We start from the raw sequence: 23,780 nt of genomic DNA, 5'->3' as shown, positions 1-23,780 counted from the left end.
GATCTTTTACTAGGTTATGCCCAAAAACATTATTACAATTGACTAAGATATTTTAATTGGCCAATCCACCAAACCAAGTAGAGCTTTTCACATTAATGATATTTTAACCAACTGATATCATAAACCAAACAAAGGTTTTACTAGGAAACCTCAACAAACAAACAATAAAAACTTCAAGATAATCCCACTCTTGATCAAAGTAGTTGAAAAACAGTACAACTAAAACCTCACAAAAGTATTTGACTCACAAAGGCACAAAGGAAACTTTTAGTGAGAGAGCGAGAGGGGTTAAAACAAGAGAAGAACACTTAAAATTCAAATTCTGGTGTTGAAACAGTAAGAATGCGTCCTCTTATATAGAAGAAAATGCAACTCAAAAAGGAAAATGACCCATTTTTAATGCTCATAATTGATTATGCCAAGGATAATCGATTATGTAGTGTAAATGTGGAAAAAAAATTTAAATTGCATCATTACTCATTGACTATGATCCCTAATAATTAATTATGAGGAATTGAAAATGAGATAATCAACCAACCGTAATTTAGAATCAATTATTCAGTGTAATTTTCACCCATAAGAAATTATTGTAGATAGTAACAAAACTAGCTACTGTGTAAAAACACTTTATGATGATTTTATTAAATGAGAGGTTCTTTAAAAACATTTTTGGTTAATGTGTGATAGTTTCCTTAGCAACTGAAGAGTTATTATAACGCTTTTATAATACATTGTTCACTCAAACACCGCGTTAAGTGCATGACCGACCATACAAGCTTTCATATTTCCTCTTTTTCACAACTTTGAAGCTCCGAGTTCCTTGTTACGTTATCTTTAACTTTAGAACTTTACTAGAACCTTGATTCTTCTCTCTAATGAGGCTTGAGATAAATTTAAAACTAGAAACATCATTATAGACAATTGGATAGATAAAATTTAGAACCACCATGATCAAGTAGAGGATCGAACAACAGGATTCCACCAAACATCAGAGTCTTAATCAAAACCACCATAATCCATCAATGAATCACAAGATCAACTGGAGTACTTGCAAACACATATATCCATATTCTCCCTATTTTTTATGATGAAAACACATCTCTCAGAGAGGTGAACAAAAGAAGAAAATAAAGGTGATAGATTGAAAATTATAGAGTTTACTCGACTCCCTCTAAGAGTATACTGCTTCCCTTTTGGCGTTTTAAAAAATGAGGAATATAAATAGAGCAAGCATATGGATCATGTGTACCAAAGAGAGAAATGGAAGAAGAAGAAGGACAATAGACACTTAGCAGATATTAACCCATGCATGATTGGTTCGATATCCTTAATCCAGCTCTTATGAAAAAGAAATATTCTTTAGGAAGAGATTTGGTTAAAATATCTTAGAGTTGATTATATGAAGACATATAATTAATTACCCAATCCCATTTTTCAACATGATCTCTATGGAAATGATTTATAACCTTATTGTGTTTCGTTTGAGAATGAAGAACCATGTTTTTTCATGAGGTTTATGGCGTCAGTGTTATCACGTTTCATCGAAATAACACCAAGATTAACTCCATATTCCATTAATTGGTGTTTCATCTACATGATTTTTGTGTAATAGTTACTTGTAGGTATTGATAGCACTATACTTGCTTGTTTCTTGCCGTGCTAGGAGACAAGCATGTTACGAAGTAAATGACATGTACCATTATACTCTTATGATCTAATTTGCACCCAGAAAAATTAGAGTTAGAGTATCTAACTAAGACACAATCCATTCTTTTGAGGTACCATAAATCCATAAGTTGTTGCATCAACAAGATATCTCATAATGCATTTTATCACAGACATATGGGATTCTTTCTTGCGTGATTGAAAACGTGCACATAGACATACAACAAACATAATATCGAAATGAGATGTAATGAGATAAATGAGAGAACTGGCCATGCCTCTGAGCTTGCTTTCATAAACTAGATTTCCTCCTTCATCTTTGTCAAAATTGAATGATGTAACCATTGCAGTATTAGTTTATTTTGACTTCTCCATACTAAACTTCTTTAGAAGTTTCTTGCACTATTTCGCTTGATTTTTAATGTCCTTTCTTTTGATCGTTGAATTTGTAGTCCTATGAAATAACGAAGTTCCCCCTTTATGGACATATTGAATTTTGTAGTCCTATGAAATAATGAAGCTTTCCCATAGGTCATATACTTTAGAATTGTTTTTATCAAGACGCAGTTCATTAAGTAGCAAGAGGTTCTTTATCCATCGGCCAAAAATTATTTTAGAAGAGAATGTTTTAATATTGTTACAAATATCCATTTGAGTCAACCACTCTCATTAAATACAAGAGATTCTAGGTTTCCAATAGAATGACAAAAGTATGTAGAATAAGGATCACAAAGTATAAATATCAGATAATATAAAAAGACTAAACTACCATTACCAATATATAATAATAATATTGATTTTACTGGTTGATCAGAACCTGAAGTAGGCCAGAGATTTTGTCTTCAATGTTGGAATCAAGGAGGAGGAGTGTACCTGCAAGGCACTTCGATGTTAATGTCAATAAGATTGCAGATATACATGAGAGTGTTTTTAGGATAAGATTTGGAATATTTGACCCTCTCACACGAGAGAGTATTTATAGTGCCCCTAGCGCATGGTCATTGGTCCCCTATTTTGGACTGGACATCCAAGATTCAGGCACAAAAATAGGTGACTGCCAAGAATTTTGCGTGAAAGTAGGGGCGGGCAACTCTTGCTCGTCATCCTAGAAAGCTGCCTGGGCAGAGTGAAAACTAGCCGTTGGTGTAACACCCGAGGCCAAAGGCGAGTGGTGGTTGCACCGCATGGAACACCTGAGGCCAAAGGAAGAAAGGGTGGTCGCCACATCGGAATGAGAGGGATCCTGAGGCTGCGCAGGGAAGAGACTGCATAGTTGAAGGAATGCATATAAGGATTGATAGGTACTACCTATACCAACAAGATGCATCTTCTTTTCGGTAGCTCATTCTATAAGAACTCCACAGTTAAGCGTGCTTGACTTGGAGTAGTCTTGGGATAGGTGATCTTCTGGGAAGTTTCCCGGAAAGCATGCGAGTGAGGTCAAAGCATGCTGAAAAGACCCGTGTTGGTTTGTGGGGTCAGTCGATCATCCCGAAAGCAGTCTGCAGAGATGCAGTTGAGGCAGCGGTAGTTTAGCTGGTCTTGGAATTGACCGACCACACGTACCCTCCCAAGGGCCATAAGGGGAAAAACGCCTTTCCCTGTCCCCATCGATTGGGCCAAACCTTTTTGGTCGTCCTGGGCTCGGAAGCGGATTGAACCATACTCAGCCATCGGGCTAGTCCATAACAAATATCTAGTAAAAATAACAAGCTTTTTTAAAAAAATTCTCCAAATAAAAAAATTTGTTCACTAATTTCCAAAGTATTCATGTTTTAAACAAAAAAATTGGCAACGCAGAACACATGACAATTCAATTGGTGCATGTATTATAAATAATAGAGTTAACGCCAATTGATATGGCGACATTGCATGACAAATAGATGAAGATGTCAATTGAATTAGCAACTGTATACAAGAAATAATTGCAGACGCGAAATCATCCACTTATCTCTTGTACATTAAGGCAACTAAATTCAAACTTTGACAAACCAACTAAGTTTAGTTAAACCTAAAGAATGAGAGGAACTTCTATTATTTATTATTAAATTTTTTTAATATAGTATATTATTTATATAGAAAAATATTGTTTAATATAATTTTATATAATATTAAAATTTTAGCAATATTAATAATATTTTTACTATATTTTATAATTAAATAGATAATAAATAAAATTAAGAAGTTTAAAAGATTTTGAAACAATCTTATTTGAGTTAGTCTAGCTTAACAATATTTATAGTATTTATAAAGTTTTAAAAATGTTCTAATCTCGAGACTTTGTAAAACTGAAATAAAACGACCTCCAAATTGTTTGAGAAGTTCCGGTGAAGATCCAAAATCAATTCAATTTTAATAAAAATAAAATTTAACTTTTCACCTCTTCAATTTTATAGTTTAATTATCTGTTTATTAAATTTTCAATCGATAAGGCCGATCTTAAAGATACACAAAGATTTACATATTAGGTAGAAATTGCTTACTTTTTTTGTTAAGAGTTAAAATTTATTTAAAATATATTAACACAGTTGAAATGTTATAGCCAGTTTCCCCAAAATTTATTTAAATGCACAAGACTTTTCACTCTTATATCCTCTTTCATTTATATGTCACATTCTTTATACAATATTCGTTCTGAGCTGTTTCCCCAAAACTAGTAACTAAGTTTTCAAAACTAAAGTAAAAATTGTAAAACTATAATGTAAAATTAGTTTCCACAGCAATATTTAGAAAATGAAAAACTGATTTTGAAGGGTTAATAATGCATTAGCAATCATCATGTGCCTTTTTTCCGTATTAATATCAGTGACAGAAAACGTTTGCATCATATACCAAAATGAGAATTGCTAGCATCACATAAGCCTTTTTACTCATAAACAAGTCTTTTCCATTAACTCTTCCTTTCATCCCTATTTTGTTTCTCACTTTCATAAGTTTAGTTTTCATAACTTTGGCAGATAACTGATAAGAAAATGATGACCTCGAGTGCTGTATGTATTCTTTAGTTTCTTGGAGCATTCTTTGTTTGTGAATGGAGGTATTGCTTGCTTAGAGAATGAGAGACATGCTCTCCTTCAGTTGAAAGCCAGCCTTGTGTTAGATGAAGACTCTTCCTTGCTGACTACATGGGATGGGGAGAAATCTGTTGTAGCAAAAAAACTGGCCATGTTGAAATGTTTCATCTAAGTCCTCCTCTGTTTGGTCATTTTCCAGACAAGATCAACTCATCATTGATGGAGTTGAAACATTTAAAGTATTTGAACATTAGTGGGAATACGTTTTTTTTTCCAATACTTTCTTTGAACTGTTTGGTTCTCTTACCAATTTGAGATTCTTGACCTCCATGCTTCATTTTCTGGGGGAAGAATTCCAAATGATGTTGCTCATCTTTCACACTTGCAATATCTTAATCTTTCATGGAATAACCTGGACGACACAATCCCTCGTCAACTTGGAAATCTCTCTCATTTGCAACACCTTGATCTCAGTTGGAATGCTTTTGTTGGAAACATTTCTCATCAAATTGGAAATCTCTCTCATTTCCAGTACCCTGATCTTTTAGGGAACCATTTTGTTGGAACCATTCCTTCTCAACTTGGAAGCCTATCAAATTTAAAAGAGCTTCATCATGTTGGAGGTCAGTGGCTTTCTAAGCTCACTCTTTTAACTCATCTTGACTTGAGTAACACCTCCAGTCTCAATTCTTCTCATGTCTGGTTGCAAATGATTGCTAAGCTTTCTAAATTACAAAAATTGAAACTCTCTGCCTATGCTCTTTCAGATCTTTACCTTCATTCTCTGTCCCCTTCACTCTTCAAATTTTGCTACTTCTCTTGCAATCCTTGATCTTATCTTTCATTCAACATCTTCTCATCATCCAAAATACTTGAATGGTGTTTAATGCCACCTCTAACTTAATTGACCTTGATCTTGCCTATAACAAACTCAATGGAACCGTTTCACCTTGATTCCATCAATTTGATTGAAGACATTGCAACAAGAGAAAACTCAAAGGTGAAACATTCATATTCATATTCATAGTACCTATTTTTTTTCTATAAGATGATAGAAACAAATGTAACTGGGAATTGCTTTTCTGATATTAAGTTGTGTGTATATATATTTTTGATTTTCTTCTTGGCAGCTTCTACTGCTTCGCGTTGCAAAAATAGTGATGCAATACCAATGTTTGATGTAAGAAAGAGCAGAGAGGTGTCTGCAGAATTTTCAGGATCAGTTGAACTTATAGTTTGGAAGGAAATCAACTAAGCAAAACTGAGCTTCCAATTAACAATTTTAGTTGCATGTCAGCAGCTACCAACGATTTTTCTGAACAAAATAAGCTCGGACAAGGCGGTTTCGGTCCTGTCTAGAAGGTGAAAACAAAATGCTTCTATATTTAAACCTATCTTTTATGAATTCATGGCCTAATAAAGTGATCTAATAAAAATACGTTTTTTCATTTATCAGGGAAAGCTTCCGACAGGAGAAGAAATACATGTCAAGAGAATTTCGAGACGGTCAGGCCAAGGTTTAGACGAGTTCAAATATGAAATGGTGCCATTGAGTTTGTTAAAGCTAAGATCAAGGTCAATTAAGTTAGAGGTGGCACTAAACACCCATTCAAATATTTTGGAAGATGAAAAGGCATTTTGTGAAAGGTCAAGGATTGCAAGAGAAGTAGAAAAGTTTAACCGTGAATGGGACAGAGAATGGAGGTAAAGATCAGAAAGGTCACAAAAAGATAGCTTCAATTCTTGTATTTTAGGTAGCTTAGCAATCATTTGCAGCCAGAGATGAGAAGAATTGAGATTGGATATGCCACTCAAGTCAAGATGGGTTAAAAGAGTGAGATTAGAAAGCCACTGACCTCCAACATGATTATTCTTGTCATCAAATTTGAGTCTGTAATTGTATCTAAGATGAAGCTCTTGTAAATTTGATAGGCTTCCAAATTGAGAACGCATGGTTCCAACAAAATGGTTCCCCGAAAGATCAAGGTACTGCAAATGAGAGAGATTTCCAAGTTGATGAGGAATGTTTCCAACAAGAACATTCAAACTGAGATCAAGATGTTGCCAATGAGAGAGATTTCCAAGTTGATGTGGGATTATATCCTATAGGTTATTCATTGAAAGATCAAGATATTGCAAGTGTGAAAGACGAGCAAGATCATTTGGAATTCTTCCCCATAAAATGAAGCACTGAGGTCAAGGAATCTCAAGTTGGTTAAAGAACCAAACACTTCAGGGAAAGTATTGAATAAAAACGCATTCCCACTAATGTTCAAATACTTTAAATGTTTCAATTCCATCAATGATGCGTTGATCTCGCCTGGAAAATGAACAAACTGAGGACGACTTAGATGAAACATTTCAATATGCCAGTTTGATTGCTACAACGGATTCCTTCCCATGCACAGCAACCATCACTCTTACTGTCCCATGTAGTCAGCAAGGAAGAGTCGTCATCTAACGCATGGCTGGCTTTCAACTGAAGGAGAGCATGTCTTTCATTCTCTAAGCAAGCAATAGCTCCATTCTCAAACAAATGCAACACCACAACAAAGATTGCTCCAAGAAACTAAAGAATACATACAGCACTCGAGGTCATCATTTTCTTATCAGTTATCTGCCAAAGTTATAAACTAAAATTATGAGAGTGAGAAACAAAATAGGGTTGAAAAGAAGAGTTAATGGAAAAGACTTGATTATGTATGAGTAAGACTTGTGCGATGCTAGTTGATCTCATTTTGGTATATGATGTCAAAGTTGTGTCACCGATATTAGTAATGAAAAAACACACATGATGATTGCTGATGCATTATTAATATTTCAAAATCAGTTTTTTATTTTAAAAAATTGCTTGAGGAAACTATTTTTACAATATAGTTTTCAAAATATTACATAATAGTTTTGAAAACTAGTTAGGTTTTTGTTAAATGTATTTTTTTTGTCGAAGCATAATTTGATAGAGTCTGTATTAATTGTATTTGACAAAAAATCGAATAGAATAAGTAGTTGTGAAGTATGTAGTTGTCAAAGGAGTTAGAGTTAACATTTATTTTGTGTAACAACTGACATAGAGTTAGTTATAGTTTATAAGTGGGAGACATCCTATTTTGTGAGAGTAAAAAAGCATTTCAATTAGAATAGGGAATAAAAAAAATCATCTTCTCTTCTCCCGAAATCTAGAATTTTCATCTTTTTCTTTTCTCTCACATAACCTTTGCGCAGCTGAATCATCTAGCAATCATGGAGTGATTGAAACATTTGAGTGAATAGTGAAGTATGAGAGGAATGATCAATCAGAAAGATTGATTTTTGTTCATCAAGATTGATTCGGGTTATCTCCAAGATTCGGGTTATCTCCAAGATTGATTCCCTCTCATTCTGATGTGAATTCGATTTTTTCCTAGAAGATGTTAGGATCTTCTCATTGTCATGCCTCGTGCACTGACAACCATTTCCCGCACTAGTCAACCTCGGGTGTTAAAGGAAGCATGAGACATTCTGGAAAAATCGTTTGGAGGAGCTGAGAATGTGAAAGAGGTGAGGTTATAAACTCACAAAAGAATGTATGAATTGCTTCAGATGGAAGAAAATGAAAGCGTAGCTGGTTTATTCACTAGGATTACGAAATAGGTGAATCAAGTCAAGATGTATAGAGAAATGTTGACATCAAGATCAGTTGTTGAAAATATCTTGAGGTCATTGGCTCCAAAATTTGATCATATGATATTAGCCATAAAAGAATCAAAATATTCGTCAAGCATGACAAACAAAGAGCTTTAAGGGACACTTGAGTCTCATGAACAAAGGATGGCTGAAAGATTTACAAGCAAGGCAAAAAGTGATATAGCGCTGAAGGTGATATCAACAAAAGAAAATAAAGATAAAGGACGGTGTAAGGGAAACAAAGGAAGAGGATACAACAATCTATAATATAAAAAAATAATTGTTCTGGTAATGTTATATTTGCCCCTTTGTCTAAATATGTCACATCCTGATTTTTAGATTAAAATTGGTCCAGTAAAATTTTTTTTTAACCAATTATGCTATTAAGTGGGAATTGAAGTACATTTTCTCATTTTTCTTCTTAATAAGTTTGAGTATGGATCCTCTAACTTCCATTCCTCTAACGTTCTCTCTATCTCTCTCATGATTTACTTTCTCTCACATGTTTTTCCCTCCAAAATCAACACTATTATCACCTTTATTTCATCTATAATTTGCCTAAAGTTACTCTAACTTTCCCTCCCAAAAATTAGAGAATTCTTATCCAATAAGCTCAGCTTCAACTATCTTTGTGAGCTGTTTTACACAAATTTCATTTGATTTTTTCATCTATGGTTTCAATTAAACCATGACTCCGTCAAATCAATCAAACCCAAAATAATCATTTATTTTCTTCTATCCCATCTTCCCTGGCATGTAAAACTAAAATTCATCTCCTTTCTCTTATTTCTTATTTGTTATGTCACTATTTGTCCGAAAAAATCAGTCAAATATATTTTCTTGATATTTGAAACATTTAGAGATCTCTTTCGTTTCAAAGATGGAAGTATGTTTTTCGACGCCACCATTTCTGATGTCATGTCCGAAAAAAATTCTATCTCCTTTGAAATAAAGCAACATACAATAAAATGATCAGCTAGCTTGTCACTCAAGGCTTAATGCAATGGGCCAGATTCAACCTGCTAAAAAACGAAATTTCTTTATACACCTCTTAACCTTCTTAAAGGCCTCTGGCGAAATTTCCATTTTAAACCCTAATTTCAGAGATGCATCTCCGAACGCACCATATTTCATTTTGTTAGGGGTTTATTCAAAGATGCATCACCGAGACAACTTTTTTTTCAAAATGGTGTTTCGAAGATGCATCTCCGAATAAATTTTTTTAAAGTTATGGGATTTTTCGGAGATGCATCTCCGAATTAGAGTATATACATTAAACCCATGATAGAAACCCCACATTTCTGTTTTGTTTCAAACTTTTACACTCAAACACCCCAAAACCCCAAAATCTCTACTTTCAAAACTCATTCCAACTCATTTCCACTCATTGCAACTCATTTCAACTCCTTATTTCAACAACTCTCAAACCTTCAAATTTGAGTAAGTTTCTCCTAATCTCTTGTTCTACTTTGCATGTGTATAATAAGTTGTTTAGAATCATTTAAATTAATTAGGTTGAAGTATAACTTATAAAATGTGGTTGTTTGGTGTAAAAAATACATCTTTGGGTGATTTTGGTTGAAGCTTTAAAAATGGAAGTCGCAGGTGTTTTCGGAAGTACATTACCGAAAACCCCTCACGGGAGTTACGTAGATGCACTTTCGAAATTATGTCTGGGTTGTTTTATTTTTTTCAAACATGTTTTTGTTACTTCCCTTTGAGTAATGATTATTTTTTCCAAAAAAAGGGCTGACAACTCGAATAGAATTAGACTCGGCAGGCCAATCCATACTACTTCCGCTCGGCGTGAGAGAGCTAAACAGGCTATGAGGGGTCGAGAGAAGAAGTGAAGGGAACATCTACTTCTGCTCACAAGATTCGTCTATCATGTGCGTCCTCATCTAGGAATAATAAGGAGACATCCAAGGAGGTTCATGTTCCGACACCCGAGGAGGTTCGTGTTCCGACACCCGTAAAGGTTAACCCGAAGTATCCAGGAGGGACCTCTGACACCTCCCTCTTGATCAATTATTCTGATCATGTCGCTCGACATGTTAAATTGATAATTACATGGATGTAACATACCTCCGGTACTTCATGAATTTGGATACAGTAAAGAAGTGGAACTGGGGGGGCCGCCTGTTTGATATACCTATACCAAAAGCTCAATGAAGCCTCTAACTCGAGGACGAGACAACTTACAGGCTCTTGCACACTGTTGACGCTACCTTTTATTGCAACTATTAAATTTATTTAAATATTAATAATTTTTTCTTACATGACTCTTATTCGTTTTTCAGGGATGAATCACTTCTCATTTCCACCGCATTCATTGTTTTGATCTTGATCTTGACTATACGTAGGAGATGCAGAGAGCTGCCATGTATCTCCCCCATTGAGGGAATCAGGCTGTACTGCCGTTTCGGGTTTATCTTTATCAAACTGTTCATGATGACATCCTATGGACGTCGTTCAAGGATCACATGGAGATTATCCCATTCGACTCCATCTCATTGTACTCCGGGTGGCTGGCATGTGGGACTAACAATATGGTCAGGTATCTGCCGGAGCAATGCATGCGGAAATTGGGCTATGTTCATACCATACCCAAATCTCCATTTCAGGCTTCTCCAACACCAACACCATTGTCCTTCGGGATCTCGATGACATCTTTGAGGATTGGGAGTATCATATGGTGCCACAGGAGTATCGGTTGATGCTGACATCCAATAGTTGACATTATGTAGAGGGATACAAGACATGGTTCTACACAGTGTCACACCATATCATAACACCGGATGCTCCGCTGACAGGCCGATGATGACCATGTCACTAATCTCTTACCGGTCTATCAGCGGATACAGTTGATTGGACTGAATGAAGGCTTTGGAGTTAGGTATCATTGAAAGGGGCGGTCCTGAGGTGGTGGTCATCGTAGAGAGGATGGTTAGGGAGGCAATTGGTGCGGTGTGATATAGGAGGCAGAGGAGGGGCCATGGGGTGACGATTAGGCATACGCAACAGGCTATGTCTTTTTTTATTCCAGAATAATTTATGTATTATTTTTTATTATTCTAGAACAATATATTGTGTTTATTATCATTTTTTATTTGTTATCATCTTCCGTTTTCATTTTTATTATTGTTTTAATCTAACTGTGTATAAAAACTTTGATGATTTAAAAAAATAATATCACTGTCAAGAGTTTCGGAAATGCATTTCCGAAATATCTTTATCTTGTATTAAGAATATTTTTAGAGATGTATCTCCGAAATAATCTCTTTTGTAATGTGTTCGGAGATGTATCTTTAAAAAATATTTTGAAATTTTCAAGTGTTTTTACTATAAAGAAATTAAAAAAAAAAGAAATATGAACGAAATCTTTACAACAACACATCATACACATGAACATAGTTAAAATAGTGACAGGCTTGGGTTATCAATCGGGTGACTCGTCATGTCTAAAATGGTTTTGAGAAAGAAAAAAAAGAGGGTGTTTTTATAGTATTATTTTTCACTGCATCAAAGATGAAAAGCAACATGAAAAGTTGCTAATTGTTGTTTATTTGAACGAGTGTATTATTTAATTTATTTATTTGGTCATGGTTGCAAATATTTAATTAAATTGCAAAATAATATAAGTTTTGGTGAATTATTTTTTAATTAATTTATAAGTCAATAATAATTACACTTATTTGAAGATTCTTGAACTTTTGTTTATTTGTTTAATTTGTTTATAAATATTATTATATTAGTGAGACTAATCCGATATTTCCTTTGTATTGTCTGATTTACCCAACTTGTTGTTGTTTGTATTTTGTACATAAAATTCATATATACAACTATCTTTTTTCACTTTGAACATATTTAAAATAATATTAAACTACATTTTTTATTTGTAATCGTAATATATAATAATAAATATTAGACGTATTTGTAATCTCAAGAGACATGCTTTAAATTCCCATCAAATAGTTTTAACATATCATTAATATAATTTAATTTCTCTAATATATGAATATAAATGTTAATGACTATATATTAGTTATGAATTATTCTTTTAAATACAAATTTAATTCTCATGATTGCTTTTCCATCAAATCTGAATTTTAATGACGGTATATATATAATTTATGAAAATATATATACATATAAATTTGAATTTTTACCGATATTTTATAAATTTAAATTAATTTGTATGTATATAAATATAAATTAATTTAATTTTTTATATTCATTTAATGTGATGATATTGAAAAGGTAACGTCTAAATGTTATTAGTGGTAAAATTTAATTTTAAAATTTAGGTGTCGGGTTTTATTAATAAAAACATTTTAAGTAAATAATAAATAGCTATGATTTTTTCACATCTTCATTCCTCTATATAAACTACTATCTATCAACAGTTGTTATCCAAGTTAACAATTCTTCATTTCATTGTTGATCATATTTGAGAAAAGATTACTTAGATTTTTTTTTATCACCATGGCAATTAGATGCTTAAGCTTTGTAACATGTATACTAACACTAAGTAGTATCTTAGTACTAGGAATTTCTGTTGATCTTCCAATTAATTGTGGTGGCAATGTTTTTGACATTGCACTAAAATGTAAACAGTACGTCGGAAAGGATGGACCCAAAACTGCACCATCAGAAGCTTGTTGTGCAACATTAAAAGATGTTGATGTGGCATGTTACTGCAAGTTTGTGACTCCTGATATTGTAGATAAAATCAGCATGGAAAAAGCTTTGTATGTAGCAAAAACTTGTGGAGTTAAACCTATTCCTACAGATAAATGTGGAAGTAAGATAATAACTTTTTATTATCAATTTAAATAAATATTATTTATTTTATGAAAAACTAATATTAATTTCTATTTTCAATGTTATTCTTTCAGGTTATACTATTCCTCCTCCTCCATTTAAGGCTTGATCATGATTTGGACTTGTGACATTGTGTTAGGTTGAAATATTTTATATATGAAAGAAATAAAATGGACATTTATGCTTTCTCTTCTTTTGACATGTATTCACATTAGTTCAATGAAATTATCTCATTGGTATTAATATAAATAAGGTATAAGTTTTTATTTAGTGCGTGTATTAATTTTCTTTTTAAATATTATTTTAGCATGCACTGTCAGTATAAATAATTTAAAATGAAAATCAAATTTCAATTAAAATCTAACTCCCTCAATTAATTGACATTGTAAAATTTATGCAGTTTATACCGCATACAATTAAGTTTTAAAAATAAATAAATAAATTTGAAGGATGATAGTTCTAATCTAAAAGTAAAAGGCATTTCACTACAAGAAATACTGCAATTTGCCAGGGGTTAAACCCCTCACTAAAGGCAAAAACCACTCACAAATGCACAATTTGCGAGGGGACAGCTCCCCTAGCAAAACAGGGGGTCGCAAATCCATTACCGAGGGGCTTTCCACCTCGTTAATTTGCTAGGTGCTTTACCCCTCGCTAAATGACAATTCAAAATTCTGCACTGCACCCTACAGAAATAGGCACCAGCTAGCTGTCTGCAATGGGGCATACTGCGTCAGAAATTTTGCTTGGGGTTAAGCCCCTCGCAAATTGTAATATATATTTTTTTTTTGCTTGGGGATAAGCCCCTCGCAAACTGTTTTATGTTAAAAAAAATATAATTTTCAAAACCGTACATAACAATTAAAATATATATATAATTATAATATAATTTAAATTAAAAAATATATATAATAATTCAAATTAAAATAAAATTATTATAATACATATAATAATTAATATTTAAGCAAATATATTAAAAATTAAATTCCATACAAAATTACAATAATATTTAAAAATAAGTTTAAAATAGTTAACACAAATTGTTCCATACAAATTAAAATAAACATAAATATGAAAATTTAATTATTCCCCCCATCTTGTTCCTCCTCTTCTTCATCAGCTCCTCCATATCCACTAGTTCCTCCAAATCCACCACCACCCATATTCTGTGAAGCAAAAAATTGATCAAACCTTTGTGACCGCTCATTTGCAATTCGCATTGCTTCTTGATACTCTTTTGCTTGCCTCCTCAATTCTTCCTGAAATTCTCTCCTCATTTCTTCCCGTAATTCTCTTTCTCTTCTTTGCATTTCCTCCTGCATCTCTAATTGTTTTCTCTTCATCTCTTCAATTTCCAAATTTCTTGCTGCTACTTGTTGTGCTGCCTCAGTATTTGCCAAGTTTCTCACAGTTTCAAGCATTTCGGCGGTTAATATAGGTGGAGTGGATGATCCTTCTCCATCAGCATATCTCATTTTGAAATCTCTACAACGCCGCTTGATATTTTTGGAATACCCTCCAGCACAATACACTCTCCCATTTTTCTTCTTTCCACCTGAAACCTTATACCAAGTTTGAAAACCAATACTAGGGTCAACAGGATACCCCGGTGGTGGTTCAGGTATTTCAGGATGCTCTGACAACTTTAGGGCAAGTTCTTTATCAAAATTCTCCTATAAAAAAATTAAATGTTATCATGATTCAAATAAACTATGTACATATAAAAGATATAAATAAAATATCTTTGATATAAAAATAACTTACTTGTGTGATTTTTGCGCGCTCGTCAATAAACTCTCCATTTCTCTTGAGATGAGTCTCCATGTGAAGCTCATTAAGAAGTGGAGTTCTGCCTAATTCTTCACGCTAAATAAGTAAAAAAAATTAATCATACATAATGCAACATTTAAATAATAGATTTAATAAAAAATTAATAAATTTATATACCATTCTTCGCGCAACTTCAGCCACACTAATACTTCCTGCTGCGTAGTTGCAGCCACCAACTTCAGATGCTCTATTTTTCTTTGCCTGCTCCGATATTTCCTTAAACTTATCAGAATTCCAATGATCAATAAGCTTTGGGAATATATCTTCTCCTATCCAACGTGGACGTGTCCCTTTTGCTTCCCATTTCAGTCTAACATTCCTCATAGTATCAGAAAATCGAGCAGCACATTTTGAGTGAAAGTTTTCTTTAATCGCGGCCTCATCTCTAACATCCCAAATACAATACTCCTACATTGTTGTATGAATTTAAAAATATTAAATAAAGTAGAATCATGAATATCACAAAAATTAAAAAGGAAATGTCAAAATGAATAAGTAAATTATACCTTAAATGCCTGAAACCATTTTTCCTTATCATCTTCATGTACAGCTCCATAAGACGGCCAGAATTGTGTGTACTTCTCTTTAATAATATTTGTTATGATCGATACTGCCTGATGTGAGGGAACAATTCTAAACAACAAAAATCTTGAGTTAGTATTGATTAAATAAAACTCATATTTAAAATATAATATAAAAACACAAAGACTTACGATCCTGCATCGGGATAAATGACTAGTCTGCCCTCATGATACTTAATTTTTTGAGTCGTATTTTTTTTCAAAATACGCTTCCTCTTCGTTTGCTCCTCAGCACTAGTATCTCCATGAGCGCTGGTATCTCCAGGAGCACTGGTATCTCCAGGAGCACTGGTATCATCCTAGGTTCAAGTGCAAATTCAGGATGAACTCTATCAAAGTGTTTCCATGCCTCGCCATCAGATGGATGTCGCATCATGCCTGAACTAATTCTGTTTGTATGGTGTCATGCCATTTGGCTTGCACTGTGCATTGATGCAAACATTCTTTGCAACCTAGGTATTATTGGTAGATAGAACATAGATTTCACTGCAATGCGATTTTGTCTTTGGTCAACTCCTTTACTGCTAACTAAATACCTCGGACTCTCGCAAAACTTACATTCCTCCAATTCCCCATCATTTGTACCAAATTCGTTGTCATAAAACAACATGCAACCTCTAATGCAACAATCAATCTTTTTTACTTCTAATCCCAACTTCGACACCACCCTCTTTGCATCATAATAACTTATAGGCATGTTTTCTTTCATAGGAGTCGCGTCCAACATCATTTTCGCAAAGAATTCTAAACACTGATCAGGAACATTCCAATTTGACTTCGCAGCCAAAAGTCTCACACAGATTGATAGCTTAGAGTCAGAAGACCCCTCAAACAATGGTATATTTATTTCTTTCAACAACTGATAAAACCTTTGAGCTTTCTCATTCGGGAGCTCTTCTCCATCTATGTCTTGTGGTTCATCATACGCCACATTCACCCCTAATGCGTCAGTGAACATCTCCTCGACAAAATTAAATTGCTCCTGGCATTGCATTTGTGATGAACTACTCCCTGGATCAGCTCTATTTATATCTAGTTCTATATGTGTTTGACTACTAGAAGCCTCTCTATTCATCTCCTGCATTGTTTCCCCATTAGATGTCCAAACCCAGTAATTTGGCCTAAAACCCACTCTCTCCAAGTGACGTTTCACTTCACTAGGGTCACTAATAATATTTCTGCAACCACACTTTAAACACGGACACCTTACCCCTCCTTCCCTGCGACAACATTCTTGAGCAAACGCAAACGAGAGAAACGCGGCAACTCCTTCCATAAAAAGTGGTTTAAGCCCACGTCGTCCAGGAAACATTCTATCGTACATCCAACTACGATAAAATTGGTAATGTTCCATACTGCACATGTGAATCATGTTTAATTATATTAAATATTTGTCTTTTTCTAAACATATATAAACTATATATATACTTGTTTTTAATCCTAAACATACATACTTGCTTTTTAAAATATTTATATACCGTTTTAATAAATATATTGTTTTTATATACTACTTTTTATTACATACAATAAACTATCAAAAATATATATATATATATATATATATATATATATATATATATATATATATATATATATTAAATATAATATAAACTATCAAATATAATTTTAATTTTAAAAGTACAAAATTGATTTTTTTAACTATCAAATATAATATATTATTTTTATATACTATTTTTTATTACATACAATTTTTATATACTACTTTTTATAAACTACCAAATATAATTTTAATTTTAATTTTAATTTTTTAAATACATACTATTTTTAAAACTATTATATGAATATATATATTTGCAATGCTTTTTAAAAAAACTTATACAAAAAATCACATAAACTTTGAGGAGTTGTAATATACTATTTTTTTTATATACTGTTTTTTTAAACATATCGTTTTTGTGGAGTACTTTTTTATATTATATACAAAATATACTTTTTAAAACATATATATTATTTTTTATATTTTGCAAAATGTTATACTACTTTTTTATACATTGTTTTTTTAAAAATTTTATTTTTGTATAATGTTTAATATATATATATATATATATATATATATATATATATATATATATATATATATATATATATATTACATATTATAAACTATACAAAATAAATATTCTATTTTAATTTTTAAAAACACATAGTTTGTTTTTATACACTGTTTTTAATATATTATTTTAAACTATTTAAAATATAAAAGATATTTTTATATACTCTTTTTTAAAACAGATTATTTTTATACACTGTTCTTATTTATTTTAAGCATTAAATAAACTGTTTTATATAAACTATAAATTATATACTGTTTTTTGTTTTGATTTAACTAATATAAAAAAATTGTTTTATATAAATAAATATTTTGACAGTATATAAAAATACAGTTTTTTTCTAAAATAAAAAAATATCATTTTTTGAAATTAATAAATATACAATCTTTATATTTACTTAAAAAAACAAAAATACACATAAATACACATAAATATACACTCTTTAAAATTAACACAATAAATTTCTAACATAACACAATAAATTTATATACTATTTTTTTAATTTAACAGTTTATATAATATATACACCAAATATTGTTATACAGTTAATAATATATAAATATCTAATAAATAATAATAATTTCGAAATTAACTTTTTAAAAAAATAATAGTTTATATTATTATTATACAAATAAAAAAACACACAAAATCAAATATATAAACACCAAATATATCTACTGCACCTTTTAAATACATACAAAATATATAAAAAGTTTAGTAATGTGTACCTGGAATTGATGAACAAATGGTTGTGTTTCTTGATGCTTTGAGTTCCAAAATTCTGCTCCCTTTAAGCAAATCATTTGATACATGAAAAACAAGAAATAATATTAAAATTTCGATTACAAATTAACTATAAAAATAAAATTATAACATAACAGAATAATTATGTTTACTCACCAAGAAGAACAATATTTGCAGAAGAGAAGATGAAGGGAAGAAGAAGAAGAATATTTGCAGAAGAAAAAAATTTGGGGAACTAATTATAAGTGAATGAGGAAGGGAAGGAAGAAGAGATAAAGAAAACTCTGGAACGGTAACAAAAGCGGTGGTTGCGTGAATTAATTATGATGTTATTATTTCCGAGGGGCACCCCCTCGCTAATCAAACGGTACAATTTTCCGTGGGGTAGCCCCTCGCTAAAAAGAAACGTTGGAAACATGAACTGCACGCGCAGTCTGTAACAGCAGAACGGTACAATTTTGCGTGGGGCACCCCCTCGCTAATGTACTAGTGGTTTATTGGGAGGGGTGTCCCCTCGCTAAAATTTGCTAAAATGCTATGCCTGATTTGACTTTTTAGCGCCATTCCCATTTGCCAGGGGTTGCCCCTCGGAAAATGGTTTTTTCAAAATTTAAATTTCCCTCTTTCTCTTTTGCGAGGGGTTTCCCTAAGCTATAATTAATTTTTTTCTGTTAACCTGAATTTAGCTTTGCGAGGGGCTTCACCCCAAGCAACATTGGTTTTTTGTGAGGTGTTTTACCCTGGCAAATATCCCTGACAAATTCAACTTTTTCTTGTAGTGTTTCACTAGCACAATCTCCTTTATCTCTTAAATTCTCACCATTTTTAATTTTATTTTTCAATTTGTAACATAATTTATAGATTTTTTTAATGATGTTAAAATTGAAGGTTAAGGGAGATAATTGAAATAAAATGTTTTTTCAATAGTTTTAAAATTAAAATTTTTGAAAGATGGGACGGAAGATTGAAGAGGAGGACAAAAAAATAATAGACATGTTTTTTTAATTAAACTAATATTTAATTTTTATTAAAATATCTTACATAGGTAATTTTAAAGGGTCTTGCTAACCAGACAATGGTTAAACATTCTTTAAAAAGAAAATATTTTATAAATTTTTTAATATTTTAATTTATAAGGCATTAAATACGTAGATTACCGAGATAAAATTACTATTTAGGAATGCTTAATCATTGTCCTGAGGACACTGATTAGCATTTCTCTATTTTAAATAGGGGTGGCAAAGCCGCCAGTCTGTCCCGCCATATGTTCGCCAAATTAGAAATGAGTTAAAAAAACCTAGTCCGCTTTGCTAAAGTGGTGGGAGATGGGTTTTCCTACTTTTTTTTATTTTTCATTTTTAATAAATAAATAGACTTTTTTTACTTTTTAATTAAGTTTATCACATAATTTTTAAAATAATTTTTTATAAAATAATTTTTTTAAAAATTTTAGTTAAAAATTATTGCATATATTCTCAAATAAATATATAAAGTAAAATCATCAAAAATTAAAATTCCTAGAATTAACTAGAAAAGAACGAGTTTTGGCGGACGGCGAACTTTGACGGGGCGGACTATGATGGACGGTGGGTTTTGACGGACCTAGAATCTCAATTCAACCCACTATTTTTGGCAGGTGTGTGGGCCGGCCTGACGTTTCACGATCCAATTTTCCTTTCCTAATTTTAAATGGACTAAATGGAGCATTTCCTATACAAAATCCCTGAATTCATACGATATTTTATTAAAATAATTATTTAAAAAATTTTAATCTTTGTTACGAGATAAAATGTGAATAATTTGCAATGTCACTAAAAAATAAAGTCATTTAAGAGTGTATAAAGCAATCTGAACTAACCCGGACATTCTTCGGTTGGGTTTATAAGGCAAATATTTATTAAATTTAAAAAAATATATGATAAAGTTCAATACAACTTTGCACATTTCAAACAAATAAATTGAATGAATTCTAATATCTAATAAAAGTTCTTTCATATATATTAACACTTCATAATATAAAGCGATGACACTAGAATCACAGTACACTAACATGTTGATACCGATATATATAAAAAAAATAAGTAAATTAAATAACAAATGACAAATGTTTGTGTCGGTGGAAATAGATAGAAATGTCACTTGAAGGAAGTTGAATAGTGTTTGATCCCTTTGAAGGAAGTTGAATAGTGTTTGATCCCTTTAAATTTTTTATTTTGATTACTGAAACAAGCTTTATTTAAATAAACTGTAAATGAAATCAATAGTATCATATAAATATTAGTGTGTATGTAATTTGTGTATAGATAAATGAACTTTAAAGCACAATGGGAGGGTGTGCTTCGAGAGTGTCTCCAAGGCACAATTGAACGCATATATCATGAACGGGAGGTTCAAGATACCAGGTCGAGGAACCCGACACCCCCTATGTGTTAATCGTTAGCGTATCTAGGGCTCTGGTATCCCACGGAGTTGGAGAGGCCTAGCCCTGATCCAAGAAGAGCTAATTCAATTTAGATAGATTTCAGTCAAGAACGTCTGGCCCCCAAGAATTAATAAGAAGATTAGTGCTAAGTTCCGGATCAATAAATAAACCTAAATGAAAGAAGAAATATACTTCTCTTACTGGACGCCTGAAGCGCATTAAGCTTTGCTTCAACATATGAGAGTTTTTGGTGGAACCGGTGAATCACGCGAGCTGGTTAGATGCGTGGAACATATTGCTCATAGTAGCTACTAATAAGTTGTCGGTGTTTTTGGTTGGTAGGTTGGTTTGTTTGGTGTGGGAATCGTCGAGGTCTTTCTCTTTTGTAATTATGGGTTAGCACCCCTTGTGTTTTTTAATATACCTTCTTTGTTTATAAAAAATAAAAAAAAACGCAACTATGTAGTAGAAGGGAAGGATCCTAAATCAACCTCTTTTATTTTTTATTATTAAGACTGAAAACCTTTCTAAAATGGAGGATGGCAAACAAATGATAAAATAATAAATATTTATCATAACCACTAGCAGGGATATGAATGGAGTCTCGTTAAATAAAGAGAGTTGTAGAGATTTATTGTAGTTCATAAAACTTGGCTACTTCGGTCCTCACAGTTTGAGAGGTTTTCCCATTAATGATCAATAGATTTTTAATACCTGTCTTACACCAAAATGTATTTTCTTTAGGGTCAGTTAGGTTCAAATGAGAAGGAGGAGAAGAGATGGATTTTAAAGGAGGGAAGGGAAGGGGAGGGGAGGGGAGGGGAGGGGAAGTGAGAGATTTTAATAAAAAATATGTTTGGTTTACAAGAGGAAGGGAGAGATTTTATTATCAAATTACATTTTTATCCTTATGATCTTATATATATTATATGATATTCAAAAAACTTACAACTTATTACATAATGTTAAAAAAATTGAATACACTTCATTAACAATATAATTCTCCGACATAAATTAAACTATATGTTCATAAAAATATTTAAATCGTGATGAACCATCTAATAAAAGAAATACATAACATAACTTATTATTAAATAACAGAAACATAAAAAATATTATATATAATTTATACAACTTATATTAAATAACAAAATATTTATATTATTAAATATTATATATAATTTATATTAAATAATAAAAAACAAAAAAATAATAATTTGAAGGCGGAGAACAATTATAATAAATTGATGGAAGTAACATGTAAAATCACAAAAAAGAAACAGTAGTACAAAAGGAAATGAATAATTTTGAAATATTAAAATAAAACTGAAGATATTATAACAATTATAATAATTTTTTAATATCAAAGTTTAAATTCTCTCACCTCCCCTTCAAAATTTGATACTCCTTTATTTTGTCTTTTTAAAATTCACCCTAATTATATTACTTTACTTACTTTTGGGTGTGTGTGTTTTGTTTACTTACCTCCATATGAAAGGCATAAGCTTTGAGCATATTTTTGCTCAATATTCATTTATGAGGTATACTTACTCTCATAAGGGTTGTATGTTTTATGATTTCTCTAACCATCGTTTTTGCATTTCTAAGAATGTGACTTTTTTATACTCAATTTATGTTTCTCTGTGTTTATCTTACTATGAATAATATTATTACTCTTCTTAAGAATTGATTTTAAAAATCCGTGCATTTTAGTGCCCTCCCAATTGCCTTTAAATTGTCTCGAGTTGCCGAGTTGTTTAATTCAATTATGGTCAATCATTATGGTTTTTCTTGTCCTATCATCTCCTATCGTGACCCTATTTTTCTCATCTCCTTTTGGCATAACATATTTGAGATGAGTGGCACTAAATTGTCAATGAATAGTGTCTACAACATAAAAACTAAAGGACAATTCGAGGTGATTAATCGCACTCTATAGCAATATCTCTATGCATTCATACAATGGAAACCGAATACTTAGGTGAGTTTCTTATTGTGGGTGTAGTTTGACTACATTACAATACACCATAGCAGACTAGAAATATTATGTTCTAGTCATTGTATAGGTGTAAGCCTCCTTTAATCCCTCTTTAAACTTGGGGACCATCTACACTTCTCGAGTAGACGAGGCTTTAGTGGATCAAGACGAGCTTATTTGCCTTTTCAAGACATATTTGCAAGGAGCACGATAGCGAATGGTCTAACAAGCTAATAGCCACCATCATGACCTGCAACTTTTTGTCAGAGATTTGGTTCTTGCCTATTTACAACCATCCCGCCAGAACTCTGTATGAAGTCGTCATTACAAACTATCCAAGAAATATTAGTCTTTTTGCTACCATTATCGTATTGGTCAAGTTGCATACAATTACCTGGAGGGTAGTAGCATTCGTTTTAAAATTTCACATTTCTAACTTAAATTTATATCGAGGACCATTTATCACTCCGTTGAGGTGTCTGCGAGAGGGTTTTGCAAATCCGTTAAGGACCATTTTCTAAGTGAACAAGATGGTTGCTTGGCTAATATTGAGAAAATAACAAACATAAAAAAAAGAGGAACAAAATAACAACACAGGAGATTAATGTAGAAACTCTAAAATCGGAGAAAAATTACGACCATTGTCAAATGACAACCATAGAATAACACCATATGAAAATTGTTATAACACATAATAGACTCTGAAATACCTCAGACCCCTAGTTCACCCACACCCTCAAAAACAAATATTTAACTACATCTCACAATACTCTAATATAAGAGTATAAGAGAACAAAGAAAGTCAAATACAAGCTTAAAGTGCTTTTGACTGGTACATCTTGTAAAGAGAAACTTAAATCATATATATGGCCTTGGATTCTCTCTTCCATCACTAAACTAAGAAATGTGAGACTTGGAAAAATTTTAATCCTTTATATAGCCTTGGACTCCCTCTTCATTCACAAAACTAAGCAATGTGAGACTTCT

At 32.0% G+C, this 23,780-nt stretch overlaps 2 protein-coding genes and 2 long non-coding RNA genes across 4 annotated transcripts; 2 read left to right on the top strand and 2 right to left on the bottom strand.

The window, feature by feature from the left end:
• Nucleotides 1-4,524: 4,524 nt before the first annotated feature.
• LOC131621117 (uncharacterized) lies at nt 4,525-7,530 on the top strand. The gene is made up of 3 exons (XR_009289449.1): nt 4,525-5,679; nt 5,810-6,041; nt 6,136-7,530. It is a non-coding gene; the product is annotated as an uncharacterized LOC131621117 (long non-coding RNA).
• A 5,297-nt stretch (nt 7,531-12,827) lies between these two features.
• LOC131619603 (putative lipid-transfer protein DIR1) lies at nt 12,828-13,275 on the top strand. Its single transcript, XM_058890682.1, has 2 exons — nt 12,828-13,146; nt 13,241-13,275. Exons 1-2 carry the CDS (start codon nt 12,828-12,830, stop codon nt 13,273-13,275), a joined length of 354 nt encoding a protein of 117 aa, XP_058746665.1.
• Nucleotides 13,276-14,245: 970 nt separating this feature from the next.
• Nucleotides 14,246-16,571, bottom strand: LOC131619602 (uncharacterized). The gene is made up of 7 exons (XM_058890681.1): nt 16,221-16,571; nt 15,710-15,876; nt 15,503-15,629; nt 15,114-15,404; nt 14,931-15,032; nt 14,540-14,839; nt 14,246-14,332 (listed from the first exon to the last, which is right to left on the bottom strand). The coding sequence occupies exons 1-7, from the start codon at nt 16,569-16,571 to the stop codon at nt 14,246-14,248; spliced, it is 1,425 nt and encodes a 474-aa protein (XP_058746664.1).
• A 10-nt stretch (nt 16,572-16,581) lies between these two features.
• LOC131617720 (uncharacterized) lies at nt 16,582-18,599 on the bottom strand. The gene is made up of 3 exons (XR_009288662.1): nt 18,550-18,599; nt 18,378-18,437; nt 16,582-16,932 (listed from the first exon to the last, which is right to left on the bottom strand). It is a non-coding gene; the product is annotated as an uncharacterized LOC131617720 (long non-coding RNA).
• Nucleotides 18,600-23,780: the final 5,181 nt, after the last annotated feature.

Source organism: Vicia villosa, linkage group LG7, assembly GCF_029867415.1.
Source record: "Vicia villosa cultivar HV-30 ecotype Madison, WI linkage group LG7, Vvil1.0, whole genome shotgun sequence".
Lineage (NCBI taxonomy): Eukaryota > Viridiplantae > Streptophyta > Magnoliopsida > Fabales > Fabaceae > Vicia > Vicia villosa.
The sequence above is the reverse complement of the archived record's forward strand: the minus strand, read 5'-3'. Positions and strand labels throughout refer to the sequence as shown.

Coding starts and splice junctions, on each gene's coding strand:
- LOC131619603 (XM_058890682.1), top strand. CDS start 12,828: ATGGCAATTAGATGCTTAAGCTTTGTAACATGTATACTAACACTAAGT. Junction 13,147..13,240: donor TCCTACAGATAAATGTGGAA/GTAAGATAATAA, acceptor TTATTCTTTCAG/GTTATACTATTCCTCCTCCT.
- LOC131619602 (XM_058890681.1), bottom strand. CDS start 16,571: ATGCAATGCCAGGAGCAATTTAATTTTGTCGAGGAGATGTTCACTGAC. Junction 15,630..15,709: donor ATTTATCCCGATGCAGGATC/GTAAGTCTTTGT, acceptor TTTGTTGTTTAG/AATTGTTCCCTCACATCAGG. Junction 14,333..14,539: donor ATACTGAGGCAGCACAACAA/GTAGCAGCAAGA, acceptor TTTGCTTCACAG/AATATGGGTGGTGGTGGATT.